The 20,626-nt window shown below is 51.9% G+C and overlaps 3 protein-coding genes across 11 annotated transcripts in view; all 3 read right to left on the reverse strand.

Moving 5' to 3' along the window:
* Positions 1-8,746: 8,746 nt before the first annotated feature.
* Positions 8,747-10,925, reverse strand: MRPS26 (mitochondrial ribosomal protein S26). Its single transcript, XM_035005993.1, has 4 exons — positions 10,665-10,925; positions 10,420-10,566; positions 10,204-10,327; positions 8,747-9,272 (listed from the first exon to the last, which is right to left on the reverse strand). The coding sequence occupies exons 1-4, from the start codon at positions 10,874-10,876 to the stop codon at positions 9,138-9,140; spliced, it is 618 nt and encodes a 205-aa protein (XP_034861884.1). The 5' UTR covers positions 10,877-10,925; the 3' UTR covers positions 8,747-9,137.
* Positions 10,926-11,807: 882 nt separating this feature from the next.
* On the reverse strand, positions 11,808-14,123 carry LOC118011103 (progonadoliberin-2). The gene is made up of 2 exons (XM_035005661.1): positions 12,229-14,123; positions 11,808-12,087 (listed from the first exon to the last, which is right to left on the reverse strand). The coding sequence occupies exons 1-2, from the start codon at positions 12,380-12,382 to the stop codon at positions 11,900-11,902; spliced, it is 342 nt and encodes a 113-aa protein (XP_034861552.1). The 5' UTR covers positions 12,383-14,123; the 3' UTR covers positions 11,808-11,899.
* A 4,000-nt stretch (positions 14,124-18,123) lies between these two features.
* PTPRA (protein tyrosine phosphatase receptor type A) overlaps positions 18,124-20,626 on the reverse strand; it is a 163,273-nt gene continuing 160,770 nt past the window's right edge. For 8 of the 9 annotated variants that reach the window (XM_035005999.1, XM_035005995.1, XM_035005998.1 and 5 more), the window contains 2 exons: positions 19,466-19,601; positions 18,438-18,761 (listed from right to left, as the gene is read on the reverse strand). In XM_035005999.1, coding sequence (XP_034861890.1) covers positions 18,687-18,761; positions 19,466-19,601 — 211 coding nt within the window. In that variant the 3' untranslated portion in view covers positions 18,438-18,686. Of the gene's footprint in view, positions 18,762-19,465; positions 19,602-20,626 lie in introns of all 9 variants that reach the window. The other variant, XM_035005994.1, reaches the window with a different exon arrangement.

A 20,626-nucleotide genomic window follows, 5' to 3' on the forward strand; every position in this document is an offset into this window, starting at 1 on the left:
GAAGTGCCTGTCGGCATGCAGCTGGATCGCCCGTGGTGGCCTCTCGCCCTAGATGACTCTCAGAGCCCACAGCCATTCTGCTCCTGGGAGATGGGTCAGAGCAGCCCATTCAAGGGTGGCCAATGTGGACTCCAAAATCCAGAGGGTCACCGTGTACTGCGTCCCCTTTTCAGGAATAAAAAGGTGCAAGGTATAGCAATTTGTCTGTCATTTTTTGGGGTAGTTAACTATAAAAGCAACACACATATTTATATAAAGAAGGCATTCCTATGATGCCATCTCTACTTTCATGGCCAACACATTTATGCAGTCACTTCTCACTGTGTCATCTTGTCCTCAGGATGGGAAATACTTTTTTCCATCACTTTTATTTACCAGAGTAAAATTTACATAAAGTGCACAAATCTTAAGTGTACAGTTCAATGGATTTTTACCTATCTTTTTTTTTTTAATTTTTTATTTATTTGCGAGAGAGAGAATGAGAGACAGAGAGCATGAGAGGGAGGAGGGTCAGAGGGAGAAGCAGACTCCCTGCCGAGCAGGGAGCCCGATGCGGGACTCGATCCAGGGACTCCAGGATCATGACCTGAGCCGAAGGCAGTCGCTTAACCAACTGAGCCACCCAGGCGCCCTACCTATCTTTTAAAAAGATTTTATCCATTTATTTGAGACACAGTGAGAGAGAGAGCAAGAGAGAGCATGAGATGGGGGAGGGTGGGAGGGAGAAGCAGGCTTCCCACTGAGCAGGGTCCCCAGTGCGTGACTCGATCCCAGGACTCCAGGATCATGACCTGAGCCGAAGGCAGACGCTTAACCAACTGAGCCACCCAGGCGCCCCGGATTTTTACCTATTGATACACTGTGAAGACAGCACAATGACCAGCACCCTAAGAGACTCCCCAGGCACTCTCCTGTTCAGCATCCTGAGACAGCCGCTAGCCTAATATCATAAGTGAGTATCATAATTGATTAATTTTGCCGGTTTCTGAACCCATCTAGATGTAATCGTAGAGTAGGTGCTGGTTTACGTCTGGCTTCCTGTGATCTACGCAATCTCACAGAGACTCACCCGAGCAGCTGCATATAGCACTGGCTCAATTCTTTGTCATTGCCGACTGGTATCCAGTTGTAAGAATATACTAGGATCGGGCGCCTGGGTGGCTCAGTTGGTTAAGCGACTGCCTTCGGCTCAGGTCACGATCCTGCAGTCCCGGGATCGAGTCCCGCATCGGGCTCCCTGCTCAGCGGGGGGTCTGCCTCTCCCTCTGACCCTCCCCCTTCTCATGCTCTCTCTCTCTCTCTCTCAAATAAATAAATAAAATCTTAAAAAAAAAAGAGAATATACTAGAATCTGTTTGTCCATTACTCTGTTGGTGGACTTTTGGGTTGTTTTCAGTTTCTAGCTTTTATGAATCACGCTGCTATGAACATTCTCCTACACATCTTTTGACAGACATAAGTGTCATTTCTCTTGGGTACATATCTGCGGTGGAATTGCTAGATTCAAGAGTTTTTGTATGTTTAGCTTTCCCTATCAGCACAGCGTGAGAATCCTTTCACTTTGGACAGGACATCCCAGCATGCCCCAGACCAGTGATTCCCAGAAATGTCACTGACATGGCAAGCCTTTGTGTTTTCATGGGATTTGTCGCTCACCCGCCAACACACATATGTTTTATAAAGGCATGAGGCTACTTTCTGCTTCCTAGGTCCGACTCATCTCCAGACTGCAGCAAGCTTTGGCTCTGATCACTGGGCCCCAGTGGAGCTCTGGGTTCCTGGGGATTAGTGGAGCCAGAAATTCCAGGAAGGTCTGCGCATTTTTCCTTCCCTACTCCAGTCACAGGTAACAAGTCTCTTTGGCAAACAATAGGAGGAAGATTTATAGTACAAATATATAATGTTATTGCAGGGTTTTTCCTTTATCCCAGCGGCTCTGGTTCATGAATGAAAACAGGTCTGGTAACTGGATAAGGGCCTACAGTGCTATCTTACAGGGGTGCACGTTAGGCCCCAATTCACCACACATGGAGTATTTTGGTCATTTAGAATAAGTGGGACCTTAGTGGGCTTCCTGATGATTTCAGTCCTGGGAGACCCGTGACCAGTTAGTACATATCCCAAAGATCCCTGTGGATCAGACCATTCTTATTAGCACAGTATATGCACTCAACAAAGGGCTCATAGTCACAGTCTAAAATGAACTCCTATAAATAACTAAAAAAGACAAATGAGCCAAGAGAAGACCACAAAAGAAGCTATACAATTGTCCAGGGGCGCCTGGCTGTCTCAGTTGGAAGAGGGAGCGGCTCTTGATGTGGGGATCATGAGTTCAAGACCCATGTTGGGTGTAGAGATTACTTAAGTACACTTAAAAACAAATTTTTTTTTTTTAAAAAGAAGCTATACAACTGTCCAATAAAAACAAAAAGGGCCTTATCCCATTAGTTATTGGGGAAATTCAAATTAAAATCACAAGGAGACCCACGCCTGCAAGAATAGCTAAAATTTAAAAGGCTGGCATTACCACGTGAAAACATAACCGCAGGAACTTTCATTCACTACTGGCGGGATGTGAACTGGTACAAAGACTTGGGAAATCTCGGGGCGCCTGGGTGGCTCAGTTGGTTAAGCGACTGCCTTCGGCTCAGGTCATGATCCTGGAGTCCCTGGATCGAGTCCCGCATCGGGCTCCCTGCTCGGCTGGGAGTCTGCTTCTCCCTCTGACCCTCCCCCATCTCGTGCTCTCTCTCTCTGTCTCATTCTCTCTCTCAAATAAATAAATAAAATCTTTAAAAAAAAAAAAAAAGACTTGGGAAATCTCTTTGGCAGTGTTACCAAAGCTGAACATGTACTTACCACATGACCCAGCACATCCACTCCAGAAACCTATGCCTGAGCATCAAAAGACCTTCAAGAGTGCTTATCACGGGGCCACTATTTGTAACAGCCCCAAACTGGAAACAAGCAAAGTGGACTAAATAAATTTACACAACAGAACACCATCAAGCAATGAAAAGAAAACTACTACTATGTGTGAAGACATCCCACAGTCACTGTGTTAAGTGGAAGACTGTGTATGAATAGAAAGGTGTGATTTCATTTATATGAGGTTCAAAGAGAGGCACGCTCAACTTGTGTTAGAGGTGACAGGAGCGGCGCCTGGGTGGCTCAGTCGGCTCAGGTCGTGCTCTCAGGGTCCTGGGCTCGAGCCCCGCATCACTGGGGCTCTCTGCTCAGTGGGGAGCCTGCTTCTCCCTCTCCCTCTGCCCCTCCCTCTGCTCTTGCATATGCACTCTCTCTCTCAAATAAATAAAATCTTTAACACACACACACAAAAGAAGTGAGAGGAGAAGGGCTCTCCTCAGGAGATCTTGCTTGGGAAGACATGAGAGGTGCTTCGATTTTTTTTTTTAAGATTATTTATTTAAGAGAGTGGGGAGGGGGAGGGGCAGAGAGAGAGGGAGAGAAGCAGACTCCCCACTGAGCTCAGAACCCACCACCACACTGGATCCCATGATCCTGAGTTCATGACCTGAGCTGAAATCAAGAGTCATTCACTTAACCCACGGAGCCACCCAGGTGTCCCTGGTGTTTCGATTTCTTGATCTGGTGTTGATTTTGCAGTAGGCTTACTTTGTGAAAACTAGCTAAATATATTTGAGAGTTGTGCACTTTTTTTTTTTTTTAAGATTTTATTTATTTATTTGACACAGAGAGAGAAAGCACAAGTAGGCAGAGAGGCAGGCAGAGAGAGAGGGAGAAGCAGGCTCTCCGCTGAGCAGGGAGCCAGATATGGGGCTCGATCCCAGGACCCAGGGATCATGACCTGAGCTGAAGGCAGCCGCTTGACCGACTGAGCCACCCAGGCGCCCCAGAGTTGTGCACTTTTAAGCATGTATATTTCAGATAAAAAGTTTAAAAGAAGTTTCTTGTTCTGCAGACGATGAAACAAGTATACTCCACCCTGACTCTCTCACTGAATGCTAGTATGCTATTAATTTTGGACAAAATGCATGGAGTGGCTATATGAGGACTCCGAAATGTAAATGGTAGCCGGCAGGGGAGGCGGGGTGGGGGTGGGGCTGGGAGAGTGGAATTTGAACTTCCGGGAACCGGGCGATGAGTGGACCATTTTATTCCCCTCTGGTATTGCCCAGCCAGGAGCAAAGCGAGCACCAGGTGTGGACAGAAATTATAACAAGAGAAGTCCTCTCTGGTTTGAGGAGCAGGGAAATTGTCTCCTAAAGTCAGGGAGAGCGACGAAGTCCCCTTTTCCCACTCCGCACCCCCTGATGCTGCAGGAAGGGTGGCAAAACGGACAGCAAAGCAGAAGCACCCAGACGGGCACCTAAACTTCAGAGGGAGGGGAAAGCTTGCGGCTGTTGCCCAGCAATACGAGAGTGTCGGATTGCGTGTCGCTGGCCCGACAGAAGATCGACATTGAAAAATCAAAGCACGGTTTCTACTGAATGTGTATTGCGGCACAACAGCACCGTAAAGTGGAACTTTCCTGAGTCAGGGACTACAGTGGTCAAGTCTTACCCTTTGGAGGGCCGTGTCACTGTCTTGATCAGACTGCCCTCTGCTGGAGATAAGGGGAGCTGCAGGTCAGATCTTGGCCTCTTCCAGCCATTCGTTCCCAATTTGACTGTATTTGGCAAGTAATTCTTCTTGGTCCATGGTATGACCTGACGCCATTCTCTAGTTTCATTAAAATAAAACAACAACAACAACACAAAAAACCAAATAATCAGATTAAAAATGGGCAGAGGATGTGAACATTTTTCCAAAGAAGGCATACAGATGGCCAAACAGACACAGGAAAAGATGCTCAGCATCACTCATCATCAGGGAAGTGCAAATCAAAACTACAATGAGATGCCACCTTACATCTGTCAGAATGGCTAGAATCAAAAAGACAAGGGACGCCTGGGGGGCTCAGTCAGTTAAGCATGCAACTCTTTAAGATTTATTTATTTATTAGAGAGAGAGCATGAGAGGGGGGAGGGTCAGAGGCAGAAGCAGGCTCCCTGCCGAGCAGGGAGCCCGATGCGGGACTCGATCCCGGGACTCCAGGATCATGACCTGAGCCGAAGGCAGTCGCTTAACCAACTGAGCCACCCAGGCGCCCAAGTGCGCGACTCTTGATTTCAGCTCAGGTCATGATCTCAGGGAGATGTGAGATTGAGCCCCTTGTTGGGCTCCGCGTTGGGTGTGCAGCCGGCTTAAGATTCTCTCTCTCCCTTTTCCTCTGCCCCTCCGCCACCCCCTTAAACACAAAAAACCACAAGTGAGTGATGTAGCGATTAATAATTTTTACAGAATTTCAGAAAATATAAATCCCTAGTTGTCAGAATCTATTACTGTCTCAAAGTTCATTTCACCTTATTTTTAAGAAGTCCCTGCAAAACATTTCTGCCTGTCTTGCTCAAAATACTGTAAGTTGTGAGAAACAGTGCTTCCAGGTTGTTCATCCAGAAGCCTCAGCTCCACAGGTGGCTGGGGGTGTGCACACCACGCTCCCAGGCTTCCTCGCCAGCTGGCTTCCATTATGACAATAACCTAGGAGTCTCTGGCAATATTTTTTTTTTTAAGATTTTATTTATTTGACAGAGATCGAGAGAGTGAGAGCAGGAACACAAGCAGGGGGAGTGGGATAGGAAGAAGCAGGCTCCCTGCCGAGCAGGGAGCCTGATGCAGGGCTCAATCCCTGGGACCATGACCTGAGCCAAAGGCAGACGCTTAATGACTGAGCCACCCAGGCGCCCCCCGTGTTCTGTTTCTTGACAGGGATGTACACATTTATGGATTATGCACTTACTTACCTGCACTGAGGAAATATTCATCGAAGCAACCGATCAGAGAAATGCCGGTCTCAAGATTTGGGATTGTAATTATTGCTTTTGATCTCCTTTTTGGGAAGGCAAGAGAGTTCCAGGCTCGACTCCCTGCCAGAATTCAGAACGGCCCTGATTCCCGCAGTCGGCGGGCCTTGTTTCCCAGGGGGCCTGTCACCTCTGTACTTGTGTCAGGGACACAACCACGGGGTTAAGTTCAGGGGGAACCTCCCAAAGATTTCAGGGAATATCGGATACCTGTAACTGTAATCCACACAGAAAATTTGGAGTTTACTGGAAAAGTATGGGGAATGACCTTAAGCTTACTCAGGTCTAGTGTGGTCTCCTTGACAGAAGAAATCAAGGAGTCACCCGGTGCCCATTCATGTGGCAAATGCGCTCTTCTCGTTTCCTGTCCACCTGGACTAGTACAAGCAGTTTGCTCCCTGCCTCGCTGCAGTAAACCATTGCCACCCAGTCCAAGAGGTGAACAACTCTGCAGTTCGTTTTCAAAGATTTGATTTATTCATTTGACCGAGAGAGAGAGCACGAGCACAAGCAAGGGGAGCTGCAGACAGAGGGAGAGGGCTGAGCAGGGAGCCCGATGCAGGGCTCGATCTCAGGACCCCGGGATCATGACCCAAGCGGAAGGCAGACGCTTAACGACTGAGCCACCCAGGAGCCCCTATTTTATTTTTTAAAGATTTTATTTGTTTATTTGAGAGAGAGAGAGAGAGAGAGCATGAGAGGGGGGAGGGCTGGAGGGAGAAGCAGATTCCCTGCTGAGCAAGGAGCCCGATGCGGGACTCGATCCCGGGACTCCAGGATAATGACCTGAGCCGAAGGCAGTCGCTTAACCAACTGAACCACCCAGGCGCCCTAAGGATTTTATTTTTAAGTAACCTCTATACCCATTGTAGGGCTTGAACTTACAGCCCCGAGACCAAGAGTCGCACACTCCACCAACTGAGCCAGCCAGGCGCCCCAACCACTCTATAGTTTTGCACGACCTAATCCTCAAGACCTTGACCACCCGCCCAGGACATCATGGTGGTCTACTTCATCGATGTCATGTTGCTTATCTTGGAGAATTTGAAGGGGCAGGAATCCAGGTGTAAAACACCTATGCTTGACTGGGGGGATAAATCCCGAGGAAAAATTGCCTACCCAGCAAAATTCCTGGGGGGTCGGCATACTTCTCCCCCTAGGTGAAACACAAATCGCACTTGTCCCTCAATCTACCCTCACAGCGCACAAACCGTGGTAGGGAGGCCTCTGCAAATCTTGGTGAACGCACTTATGTTTGCGTACTGCCTACCAGATGCATTTATTGGGTAGCCCTCAAATATACGCTCAAGTGGGGCCTTGGGCAAGAGCAGATTCTCTACGAGCTCCAGGCTCACATTCTGCATATATTTGGAACTTGAGGTAAACATCAGAAGAGGCCCTGGGGTTTTTGAGGCCCTCAGGCTAATGATTAGGGTTCTACTGGAGATTAGGCATTCTTCCGTGGGACGCCACATAACTCTGCAACCTGGACCACGTGGGATCTGATGGCTTACATGTGCACCTGACAGCACTCTATGATCCATTAGATGCAGGTACAGATGGGACTGGGCCTGATTTAACCCTGAAGGTACCAGTAAGCTGCCTATCTGTGTCTAGACAGGTAAGAGCGCTGTGCGTAAAGGATAAAAACACCGAGGCCTGGTTTATGGGTGGCTCTACGTGACATGCTGGAGACAGCAGTGGATGCTAAGGACTTACAGCCCCATGCAGGGCATTGAAAGACAGCTGTGAAGGAAACGCAGCCCAAACACAGAGCGTCAAGAAAGCAGGACACAGTCTTCCCTGAGGCCAAAAAGCTTGTCAGAATCCTGGTGCAGAAGGGCAGGGACTTTAGCAAGAATGCAACTGGACTTCCCACGCTCACCAAACACTTCCACTGCAGAGTACCAGGTGGTCCCCTTCTCACAACAAAGCCCAAGGCTATGGGCACAGTTGCCTCAATCCATGGCCCATAATGTGCACCCATCAGCTCTCACCTCAGAAGTTACACTGAGCACCTGAAACCAAGGACTGCACCGTCCTGCACCTGGGCCCTGGGCCCAGGAAAAGATGACCTACTATCAGCCTGCGGAGGGAGGCCAGTGCCCTGAGCGGGGCAGGGCCTGATGGAGGCTGGGTGCAAGGCACTGTGAGAACCACTGGCTCTCTGCCTGTACCTCTCTACCTGCTTCCTCACCTGCGTGTTGAGGGATGGCCCATATTCCCGAAAAGGCTTTCATATTTTGGGGGTTTCCAGGCCGTCTCTACCCCACGGGAGTTGGGGAAAGAAACTAGGTTTCTATTTGCTTTCTCCTGGTGGTATCTGGGCAAGTTCAGCTGAATGGTGACAAAGGGGCAGTGGCTCTGGCTCTGAGAAACACGAGGACTTGGGCTTGAAGAGGGCCAGGCAGCTCTGTGTTCACTTGGTGAACCTTGTGAACTTCAATTACAAGTATTTCTGGCACCCATAGGGTTTGGTCCAAGTGCTGGGTAAGCCACACTGACCCTGTAAAGGTCAACCAGGCCTCCCCTGCCAGGACTAATCTGGTGTGTGGTCCAAAGAAGCAGGCAGTGCCAGGGCACATGTGGGTCACTGAAGTCATGGGTGGAAAGGGCCACCGAAAGAAATGGGGTCTCCTCCTTGCCTTCTGTGTCTTGGGCACACCAGACCCTAGAGGGCAAATTGCAGGGTCAAGCAGAAGCAGGCCAGTGGTTAGCATGTATCTCAGGTACTGGGTGGTATCTGGTTACTCTGGCTGGAGTCCTAAAGGTCTAGATCAGGAGTTGGCAAACTTCTTCTGTTGCAGCTACTGGTTTCTGCCATCATAGCGTGAAAGTAGTCAATGAATGAGTATAGCTGTGTTCCAATAAAATTTATTTACAAAAATAGGCAGCGGGCCACATTGGGCCCAAGGACTGTAATTTGCCAACCATTGTCCTCGTCCTCGATGACACTTAGTAGATGAGTCGGTTGCATGAGGTGACGATGGTCCATTCTGCTCCTCTGTGAGATGGGAACCTCTGAGGTCTGGTGCTTTGCTGAGCTGTACATGGCTGCAGAAGAGGACACCGTGTATGGGAATTTCTGACCAAGTGGTGGGTGCAGAGGCCAGAATGTGAGGGCTACACCGGAACAGGCTGAGCCTCCTTCTTCATAAGAAACATCAACAGATTTATTGCAGATCAGGCCCGACCCTCCTACCCCCATACACACATGGTCCCTGGGTGGGCACTGTCCTTACTGGGCCCTTAAGAGCCCTTGTGCTGTGGCTTGACCACCAGCCCCTCTCTGGTGACGGCCCAGTTGTAGCTCTTTGGCGAGTCCAAAGCTTCTTCCACCCGTGCCTCCAGGTTCTCTCGGGTGATGAAATTTTTTGCTTCCTCCTATTGGGAGACAGAAGGCCAGATGAATGGAAGCACATACCTGCTGGCCTTTAGCCCACTGAGAGGCTCCAGCTCTCCCCCTGGACGGATGCTTGGAGCCCAGGTCCTCTGTGAGTGCCCTGACGACCTTCCTGTGGAAGAACATCAGGCAGCCTTACCATATTCCTCTTTCTGAGATAATTATCCACTGGACATCTCAGCTAGAACTCCAAGCACACCAGTTGTGACAATCTCGTGTTCCCACTGGGTGGAATCAGTTCCTCAATGTTGCCTCAATGTCCCTCTTAATCTCTCTCAAACTTGTCTTTCTCTATTACTTTATTTTTTATTATTTATTTTTTTTAAAGATTTTATTTATTTATTTGACAGAGAGAGACACAGCGAGACAGGGAACACAAGCAGAGGGAGTGGAAGAGGGAGAAGCAGGCTTCCCGCCAAGCAGGGAGCCCGATGTGGGGCTCGGGTCCTGGGATCATGACCTGAGCGGAAGGCAGACGCTCATATGCCACTGAGCCACCCAGACGTCCCTCCCTCTATTACTTTAATTCAGACCTCATCCATTCTTGCTGGATCACTCCTAACTGGTCTCCCTGCTTTTACTGTCTCACACCTGCCATCCTAGCCCAGAATATTAACACTTCAATGACTTTATCACCCGCAAAGCAAAATCCGAACTCCTTGTGGAAACGGGAGTCCCTCCCACAGATGTGGGTTTACCACCACCTAGCTACTGGAATACTTTTTCTAACAACTCTCACCTCTGGGTCTCTGCGCCTGCCAGCCACTCTCCTTGCACTCCTCTCCCAAATCCTTACCTAACTCTCACGTCTCAAGGCTGCTCGCTCTCTCAGTGCACGTAGGGGGTGCCCCACTGCGCCGCGCCCAGGCGGAGTTCCCGGCCTCCAACCCCGCCCGCGGAGACGCGGCTCACCTGCAGCTGCAGCACTTCCTGCTCCCTGAGCTGCGCCCAGGCCTCCGCCTCTCGGGCCCGCCGGGCTTTCTCCTCCGCCTGCCGCTGCTCCAGCTCCCGCGCCTCCTGCCGCAGCCTGGCTAACCTGGGGTGGGGTGGGGCAAGAGGCTGACCCTGAGCGCGGCTGGGTCTCCCCGGCGCCAGCCAGCGGCCCGCCCCGCCTCCCGGCCCACTCACCGCAGCTCGTGCAGCCGCTGGTTCTCCGCCTGGTTCCAGGCCATCAGGTCGCGGTGCTCGGTGGCATCTTGCAGCGCCTTGCGCTCTGCCAGGACCCCGGCCCGGGCCTCGTGCACCTTCTTCCGCACCTCGGACACGAACTCCAGCCTGGGCGGAGACGCGCCCAAAGTCGGCACCCTCTACGCCCGCCCGCTCCGATACACCGCCCACGGCGCCGACGGCCACCTCCCCCTTGTGACACACACCTGAGGGCGCGCACCGTCTGGCGGTACTGCCGGTAACGCTCCGTCAGCAAGAAGAATTCTACAGGATCCACCGCGGGCGGGGTCGCCACGCGCCCGACCTTGGACTTGGCCGGAGGGTCGTGGCGGGTCTTGCGGCCGCGCACGGGCAGCAGCAGCGGAGCCGGAGGCCCGCACAGGGACCCCCGGCCCAGGACTCTCAGCGCGTGCAGCATGGCCCAGGCCGCTCAGCGTCCGGCGCGCCGCAGGGCATCGCGGGACCCGGAAGCGGCCGCGGGGCACCACGGGACACGTAGTCCGCGGGCCCCGCCTCCCACCGCCTGGAGGCCGCTCGGGGGTCGCACGCCTGCACACTTCTGCGTCCGCCCCAGGACCACTGGCTCTGGCTGCTCCCTCCCAGCGGGACCGGCCCCGCCCCAAACCCCCCCGTGTCCGTCCCGCCCGCGGGCCGGGTCCACGTCCCTCCAACCTCCACGCGGGGTAGGGTCTTAGTGAGGGTGGACGAGAAAGGAACAGAGGAGAGAACTCGAGGCAGCAGCGTCAGGGACTTCACATCTTTATTGGAGGGCGACAGGGCGCGGCGCTCTACGTCCGGTCTGCGGGGGGGAGGGGGTGGTCATTCCAGCGGACGCCCTGGTCACCTGGCCGCCCGGCTGCGACCTTGCCCGCCCCCACCCCTCCTGACCTGGTTTTGTGGCGGAGGATGCTGCCGCCAGGCGGACGCCCCCTGCCCTTAATACACCTGGTTTGTAAAAACCTGAGCTCACACCGATTTAATTAGGTGGTAAGTTTTTGCCTTATAAGAATTTACAACTTCTTCAGTTACCACTCTCCGGTGCACTTTAAATTTGCAAAATAGTAATAATCCATCTCTGCACACCGATCTTCTGCAATCACGGTCATTCCTAGTGCGTGTCAGTGACCACCTGGTTCTTGGTGTACCCCTCACCTCTTTCCACTGAGGGCCTGCCCACCTCCAGACACACTGGCTTCTCTTGACAAAAAAGAAGCCTGGAGGACCCCACTACAGTCAGTCTTATTTATGGAGGTTTTCAGTACAACTATCTCCACTCCACTAGTGACTTCTTTTAACTTAAGTATCTTATCATAAATTGTCTACAATTCTGGGAAATAAGGATAGCAGATAGCATCGTGTGTGTGCCCGGGCGTGCCTTGGCAGGGGGGTCTCCGTGTTCTCTCATTACCCCCCCTCTTCTGTCCACACAGCGCCCAAGTTCTTAGTCCCAATGGCCCCTGCTGGCCAAGGCCGGGCCTCTCCCTCTACTTACCAGCAGTGTCTGCACCAGGTGCTGCTTCCGGCGGAGACGCCACCAGCCTGTGGTTCTGCCCTCCCAGGGCACATTGTTCTTGGGGGGAGCCAGGGCATCGCTTGGGAGGTCATGGGCAGTCTGGTCTGGGCTGCTTGCTGGGGTACCCAGGACCCTTCCTCAGGAAGGAGCTGAGGCTGCGGCCTGCCCACTACTCACACTCCAGGCTCACAGGAGGTGAAGGATCCCCAGCCAGCGCCTTCTTCCTCCCACTTAGGCTGGGGAGACCCTTAACCCACCTAGGAGCCTTGGGGCGTGCTGGGGGTGCTGGGCTGAGCTGGACGCTTGTTTTCCTCCAGGGTACCAGCCATGGGACCAGTGCTGAGCCTTCGAGGATCCAAGGTGGACGGTCAGCAGCAGCAGCAGCAGAAAGCCTAGCCTGCAGCTGGCCATGGCAGGGCTGCTCCCATGGAGAGTGGACAGCACTCAAGACGAGACACTTCCATCCATACCTCCTTCCTTTTCTTTCAGGGCCCCCTCGGACAACTGGCACTTCGGCAGCAGCTTTACTGTTTCCTAAGGCCCTTCCCTCTTCTGCCACTGCTGCTCATCCCAGGACTGTAGGGATCTCTGCACCCCAAAGGCTCCTGGCAGCTAGCCTTCCCCAGAGCCCCCTGGGGTGCAGAGGATCCCAGCCTTGCCAGCTGAGGACCCTCCTCAGTCCATCAGGCCTATCCCTCCAGGGATTCCAGAAGTGGGAGAAGGTTGGGAAGAGGAACAGAGACCTGGGTAAGGGGAGCTCTCCCAAGAGTAGCAGCAATGTAAGGGCATTTGGGGCACCTGGTGCATGGCCCGCTGCCTCTGTTCTCTGTGGTTTGCCATCTCTCTTCCATGGCAGGTGGGGATGTGGAATGGATGTGTGGTGGTGACAGGGGCAAGTGCTTCTACCCCTTGTCCCTCCTACACTAGAGGCAGCAGGCAGAGGAAAGGTTTTTTTTTTTCCTGGGACGTGGTTCATGGGTAGGACAGGGACTTGGGAGGGAGAAGAGGAACAGTGTGCCACACACCCAGGACAGACTTCCAGCCAGGAGCCCCAGCCTTTGGGGAGAGCATCCTCTTCACTCACCGAGGGATAGCTGTGGATGAGGTGGCTCCCTGAGGTGGCTCCTCCAGGTGACAGTAGGACCCCCAGCCAGCCAGCTCTGGGATTTACTGATCAGCTGACTCCACCCAGTTCCTGGTCCACACACTCCCGTGACGTCTCAGAGAGGGAGGGAGGCAGCCTGCCACCCAACACCCTTCCCTTACCAGTGTGTGTTCCTAGTGTATTTTTAGTCAGTGGCCCTAGGGTCACCAGACAGATAGCTCCCTCTCCGTCTTCCCAGGGATCTGAAGTGGTAAGACTCCTGCTCCAGCCTGGCCAGGCCCTCGAGAATCCTCTTCCCACTTCCCAGGAGGCATCCTCAAGCTCCTGCCCTTTGACCTACAAAGCGTTCAGTCTTCTCTGACCCAAAAAGTAAACTGTGGCCTGCAATGCCTGGGGACCCTGCATTCCACACAATTGGCAGCCTGAGTGGGGAGCCCAGCAACCTGTGAAGCGGTCTGGGAGAAACCATGAGGGCCTGAGGGCTTGTTTGCCACACTGTAAACCGGGTTGATGGAGCGGTCCTCATCTACACACCTGGGCACTACTAGGGCTGGGTCACTCCAGACGCAGGCAGGTTTGGGTCGGACACACCTATCCCCAGGTAGTTTTTCTCTCCTCCCGGGAGGCCCATGAGCGGGGCCCAGCTAAGGGGGCAGTGCAGCATCTGCGGGCCTATGAACGAGCAGGGGGTAGGAATAGTTTTGCCTCTCAAGGTTCCAAGCCTTCCCCTGTGCTCAACCCAGGACTATTCATGGAGTTGGGCACAGCTAATCTAGGACACTCAAAACGTGTCTCCAACTCCCAATCTGCGTCAGCTCAGCTTTCTCCCACCAGCTATTAGCCTGGGGGGCAGGGGGAGGGCAGAGGCCTGTTTACAGGGTTAATAGCCAATCTCTGCATTTGGGCTGAACAGCAAATGCAAGGGCCAGGGTCAGGCTCGGCGTGGGGTGGCCAGTCGTTAGGAGAGCAGGTGCGTCAAATCCTGTGGCAAAGATGGGGGAGGGAATGGCATAACGGGCACCACAGTCATCCACAGGCGCCTGGACTTCAGCTGCCCAGCCAGGAAGGCACACATGAACTTCCAAAATGACTTATCTTTAGCAGGGACCCGAAGCCATGTGTGGACTGTATATTCAGTTAAATTGTTTTGGGAAATACACTTTGTTCCTGTATGTGTTAGTTAACCAAGTAATTTTTAGGGAAACATTTGTGGTTTAGTGAAAATGATTGAGTTCAATAACTAGCTTAGTTCTGGTTTGGGTTTACAGAATGTTTTATTCAAAGTCCCCTGTGTTTATTTTAAAAGAGGAATGGGGTGCCCTTATTTTTTCCTGTAATTTGTGGTTTTTCGTAAAAAATCCAAACCAGAACTAAGCTTCCCAGGGGACGCTCTGGTTCCTTTCTGGCAACATCCGTAGCTTTTCAAGAACGTTTGCTGTCCCCTTCCAGATTACAGACTCAGAAATTCATCCTCCTATCCGTCTCAGCAGGGCACAGAAAGCCATTTGTTCACCACTCAGCTCCAACTAATGGTCGGCCCTGAGGATAGGACTTTATCCGTCTGGGAGCTGCTTGTAGTCAGCTGGGAAAGCAGAGGCCTCGAGCTGAGTGCTCAGGTGCTGCTGGAGCAGAGGGGCACAAATCCCGGATCAGATGGTCTGGGTGAAGGATGACAGTGAGTTAGCCAGAGTCTGTGCACAGGGCACTTGTGGTGCTCCCACGTAAGGAACAAATATGGAGAAGAGTCAACACAGGAACTGTCAGTGGAGAGAGGTGCAGAGAATGCTGGAAGGCTGCAGGAAGGGACGGGAGACTCTGGAGAGACCGGGTGAACCTCGGGGTGGTGGGAGTGTGAGGCAGGTGTGCGTGGGTCACCTCATATAGTCACTTGGCAGGCAGCAGGATATGCCACCCCGGGGCCCAGGATGGGAGCTCAGGGTTGAAGAAGGGCTAAGGATCCGCCACATGCTGACCACAGGAATGCCTGGTCTCTGGGGAAGGAGAAAGAGGAACAGCAGAGGCTACAGAGTGAGGATGAAGTCAGAAGGGAGGGACTAGTGGACACAGAGTGGGTCCCTGATGAGTGGTGAGAAAGGAATCTGTGGGGATGAAGGGTGGAAGAGGGGAGAGTGAGTCAGGAGACTATCGGCCTGGGGGGAAGTGCCTTTTTTTTTTTTTTTTAAATTAAAATGAAAGACTTGTGCATTTGGTGGTGGTGGTGGTGGAGTGCGAAGGAAACTGAGGAAGGAAACCAGGAGTGCGCTGACTTGATGAAGTGAGGTCTGAGCACAGTGGGCACTGGATGCCTCGCTCCCTCTTCTGAGACATCCTCACCGGCTCTAGCTCCAACTCTGTGGGGCACAGCCAACTACCTGAGGGGCAGGCACTGGATGAAGCAGTCACCCCTGCTGTTCCCACATGATTGTGCAGCGTGAGCCTTGATCCACTTCCCGTTAGCCTTGACTTGTTCCTGTTGGGTTAGTGTCTCTTGCAACCATACAAGTCCTGCTTGAAGACATCTGTTTAGTAGCCAGGTGATATTTAAAACATTGACCCAGGGGCACATGGGTGGCTCAGTCAGTTAAGCATCTTCTTCGGCTCAGGTCATGATCCCAGCATCCTGGGATCGAGTTCCGCACTGGGCTCCCTGCTTGGCAGGCAGCCTGCTTCTCCCTCTCCCTCTGTTGCTCCCCCTGCTTGTGCTCTTTCGCTCTCTCAAAAAAATAAATAAAATCTTAAAAAAAAAAAAAAAAAAAAAAATATATATATATATATATTGGCCAAGGGGCGCCTGGGTGGCTCAGTTGGTTAAGCATCTGCCTTCAGCTCAGGTCATGATCTCAGGGTTCTGGGACTGAGCCCCACGGCAGACTCCCTGCTCAGCGGGGGGTCTGCTTCTCCCTCTGCGGCTCCACACCGCTCATGCTCGCTCTCTCTCAAATAATAAATAAAATCTTAAAAAAAAAAAAATTAGCCAAGCCACCAAGCAAATCAGCATGGACTTCAGCAGCAAGTGGCCAGGCCACACTGGTGGGTAGGTAGAGGTACTCAGGCCTTCTGTAGGAACCCTGGTACACACTGGTGTGTAAGCTGCTCAACACCAGCCCTAGCAACAGGAGGTAGGCAGCCTGCTGGGACGTAGGGAGGCAGCACAGGGCACATGATGGGCTCTCCTATTGGGTTGCCATGTAGCTTGCTTGCCCTCCTCCATCTGTCAGGACTTGGTCATAGAGGCACCAAAGGTAGTCTGCAAAGAGTCAGGGTCTCCTTCCCAAACGTGGTACCTCTCATCAGAAATCCTTCTCAGATTGCTTAATTTACTTATGCTTCTTTGAAAACCACTGAGTTTTGAGTTTACTGCCGCTTGGAGTTCCTTAGTTCTTACAGAAGGACCAAGTACTTCTGATGCACACTCACTTCTCAGAAACTTGCAGAGGTGGTCTGTCACGGTGCCCCTGCCTCCTGTAGATGTCCTGACTATGTGGTGAACTTGGCCCCCATCCTGGAGCCACTGCATCTGTTCACCTTCTGTAGGGTTCTGAGGCCTTCTGTAATGCGGCTCCATGTGACGTTGCCTTCCCTCATCCACATTTCCAGCATCCCTTGGGTCCAGTTCAAGTCCCACCTCCGTCAACAAGCAGAGCAACAGTGATGTCTGAGTGTGCCTCCACGGCCCAGGCTGGGGTGCCACTTCCCAACTCCTGATGGCCTGAGTCGCCCAGGGCCTGCCCCTGCTCCTTGAGAAAGGCCCCAGGGGCCTTAAGACTCTCTCAGCCCCACACTGACAGCTGTGCCAACTAAAGATGACATTTCCCAGCATTCCTGTAGTCACACAGTGTAGCCTTTTGACTAGGTTTGAGCCAACAGGAGTGAAAATGTAAAGAAGAGCTTTTGCTTCATGTCCTTAAAAATGAAGTTGCGGGCGCCTGGGTGGCTCAGTTGGTTAAGCGACTGCCTTCGGCTCAGGTCATGATCCCGGAGTCCCGGGATCGAGTCCCGCATCGGGCTCCCTGCCGAGCAGGGAGTCTGCTTCTCCCTCTGACCCTCCTCCCTCTCATGCTCTCTGTCTCTCATTCTCTCTCTCTCAAATAAATAAAATAAAATCTTAAAAAAAAAAAAAAAAAAGATTTTATTTATTTGAGGGGTGCCTCGGTGGCTCAGTTAGTTAAGCGACTGCCATCAGCTCAGGTCATGATTCTGGAGTCCCGGGATCGAGTCCCGCATCGGGCTCCCTGCTCGGCGGGGAGTCTGCTTCTCCCTCTGACCCTCCCCCCTCTCATGTGCTCTCTCTCAAATAAATAAATAAAATCTTAAAAAAAAAAAATGAAGTTGCTTTCTCTCCATTTTCTTTTCGCTTCTCCATGGGAAAAGACAGTGATCCAGCTTCAGCCATGAGGACAAGAATAACATTCTAAGGGACACTGGGACCAAAAGACGGGAGAACACTGGGTCTCTGGACTGGGCACCCCATTACATGAGAAATAAATGAACATCCACGTTATTTAAGACACAAACGCTAGACACTTTTGTATAATGTTAGGCTTGATATCAAGTTGGGATTGAAGACTCCTACCATCCTGGCCTCTGGATCTGAGGCACTTTCACATAAAAGTCCTGGAAGTGTAGACAAATATAAAAGAAAATGAAAGCTATTTAATCTAGTAAGTGTGGATATAAAGACTTATCCTGGACAGAGAGACACAATCCAGACCGTTTTATAGCAAAGCACCAGGGAAGTCGTATTGGCCTTAGCTAGCTACCTCCTCTCTCTCCCATGCCCCTGCGCTAGGGAAACAGTGAGGACGCTGACCATCTTCCAGGGAGCAAGGCTGGCTGGGATCACTGCACCAAAGATGCTCTGGGAACGGAGGGTGGGTCCTGGCAACTAGCTGAGAGCTGGAGAGGCTGTGCCAGTTGGAAAGGAGTTGAGAGGACAGTGGCTCCTGAGACCAGCTGAGACAGAACACTAACAGCAGGGCCGGGAGTGGCCTAGGAGAGCCTCAGCCCTGGTCCGGCTGCCCCACCCCAGACAAAGGGAGACGCGTCCTCAGGGAGTCAAAGTTTTTATTACCTGATAATCCCTAGTGTGGTGCCAGAGATACCGCTCTGGTCCCTTTACTCCCCACAGTGGGTTGTGGTGGTGATGGGGGGAGGCTGGGGAGGGGAGGGATTATTTACAGAGCAGGGAGGGAACAACAGCCTGAAAGGGGTGGGGGAGAGGGGGCACCAGGACAACCAACTTCCTCAAGAGCTCTGAGAACTTTGTGCTTTTTTTTCTTAGTTGATGCTGAGCTACCTGGAATTAATTTTGTGTTCCTTCTTTAGGAAAAGATGTCTAAACCAAAGAATAATACAGCCCAATTTCCAGGCAGAGGATTTCACGATGTCAATCCAAACATCACACTATTTAATTCCCCAATAAAACATTGGAAAAAGGACTATCAGTGCTAACACATTTACATATAAAATCTCCACCTAATAGGTAATAGAAGCCTATGTACCAATTTCTAAAACAGTTATAAGATATATACACAATTTTGGGTATATTAACAAAACAGAATATTACAAAATATTAAAGGCAATTTTCCTGTCCACCGATCTCATCACCTCTTACTTGAAGTTGGCATAATCTGAGAATGCGTCAATATATTCCTGCACCACCTTGTAGCAGAACTCATACTGTTCCTGCAGAGCAAAGGGAGGGGAAAAAACCAGCGTTACTGAAGACAACAAGGTACCTGCAGTTCCTGACAGACCTATTTTTTTAAAAAAATGGAAACCTGAGGGGAAGTGAATGTTTTTGGACTTGTACCTGAGTCCCGCTCTACCTACCCGAGTTCTGACAGCATTCCCCTTCTGGGCTGAGTACAGCTAATTTTGTCCAGATGGAGGGGACCCGAGAGGAAGATGTGGCCCTAGGCCTGCAGCAGTCAGATGTGAGTGCACTGGGCTGTGAGGCGGGGAGATGACTCTGCGTGGCCCGCATCTCACCATGCTTGCCAGGCTGCAGGTGCCCTGGCTCTCAAAGCCTCACCAACTCCCAAACCTCTTAAAATGTATTTTTCTTTCCCCTCAGGCATGTCTAGCTCTCCAAGGTTCCAGGGCCCTTCTGGATGCTCGTCCCCATACCCAGTGGTTACTGGTCACTGAGACAGTCAGGAGCCTGAGCCAAAGAGGCGGCACTCCTGAGTCTTCCTACCCCAGCACCCCCTTCTAGCCTTCAGAGAGGCCACTCTTACTGGTGACAGGGCTGTGCCCCTCTGCTCTGTCACCAAGGCTCATTCTGTCTGGGGTACCTTGGGGAATGATGGGCCCCCTGGAAGAGCCTCCCCCTTGAGATGGCCCTGAAAGAGAAGGGCTGTGGATGGGTGGTGGTGTGGGCAGCATACCAGTGTCTGGACCATGTGTGGCCTCTGTAGCCGCAGGCTCTTGACGGTCTGGAAGACATCCAAAATCCCCTCCGCTTTCACCCGTTCCAGGACTGTGCTTAGGGCACAGAAGGTCCCTGTCCGTCCTGCCCCTGCGCTGTAATAGAGCAGACACATCTGTTATAGCCCACTGGGCTGATAAGGTGAAGACAGTGTCAGTGAGCACATAAAGGCCGAGGTGGAGGTTGGGGCTCATGGGAAGGGCTGTCATCTAATGGAGATGCTGGGCTGGGGTGAGGGCAGGGGCCCATTTGCTCCTCTCCCCATAAGCCCCATGCTCACACTGCTCTGGGGAGGAAGGGGTACCCCCGCTGCCCCTTCTGTATGTTCCACTTTGGCTGCTGAGGGGCTCGCCTACAGGACAGTGATGAAGAACCTCACTGAGCCTTCACTGTCTACCTACAAATATTCCTGAATTGCCCTGATCTGCTGCTCACTCACGTTGGGATGCTAGTCTCTTTCCTTTCCTGATAAACCCTGCCCTTATGCAGAGAGAGAGAGAGAGAGAGAGAGAGTGTGCGTGTGTGTGTGTGCGCGCGCACACGCTGATTCTTTTCTATGCCTCTCATTTGCTTCCTAAGTCCCAGGAATCCAGACTCTGACTCTGACACTATCCACCCTGTTCAATGTCATCAGTTGATTCACCAGACCCTTACTGAGTGCCTGATGTGTGGCAGGGCTGTGGTGGGGAACAACACCCCCAGACAATAAAATATGTAGTGTGGGAAGGAAAGAGGAATAGGGGTTCTAGGCAGGGTGGTCAAGGAAGGTTCTCTAATAGGGTGTCACATGAGCAGAGACCTGAAGGTGAGGGCAAGGCCCAATAGCTGTCTGGAGAGGAGTATCTCAGGCACAAGGCAGGATGTCTAGGTGCGGAAGCTCTGTAGCTGAATCTGATGGATGGAAGGACATGAAGGAAGAAAGGAGAGTAGTGGGTGAGGTCAGAGCCCTCAGGGAGAATGCCAATCCCCTGGTACACTTCCTGCCTGGCCTGGGTAAGAGCCCTCAGATCAAGTTGGGCCTTATGAGCTGTTGTTAGGATTCTTTTTTTTTTTTTTTTTTTAAAGATTTTATTTACTTATTTGTCAGAGATAGAGAACATAAGCAGGGGGAGCAGCAGGC

Source organism: Mirounga leonina, unplaced genomic scaffold, assembly GCF_011800145.1.
Source record: "Mirounga leonina isolate KUSES-001 unplaced genomic scaffold, KU_Mleo_1.0 Mir_150, whole genome shotgun sequence".
Classification (NCBI taxonomy): Eukaryota; Metazoa; Chordata; class Mammalia; order Carnivora; family Phocidae; genus Mirounga; species Mirounga leonina.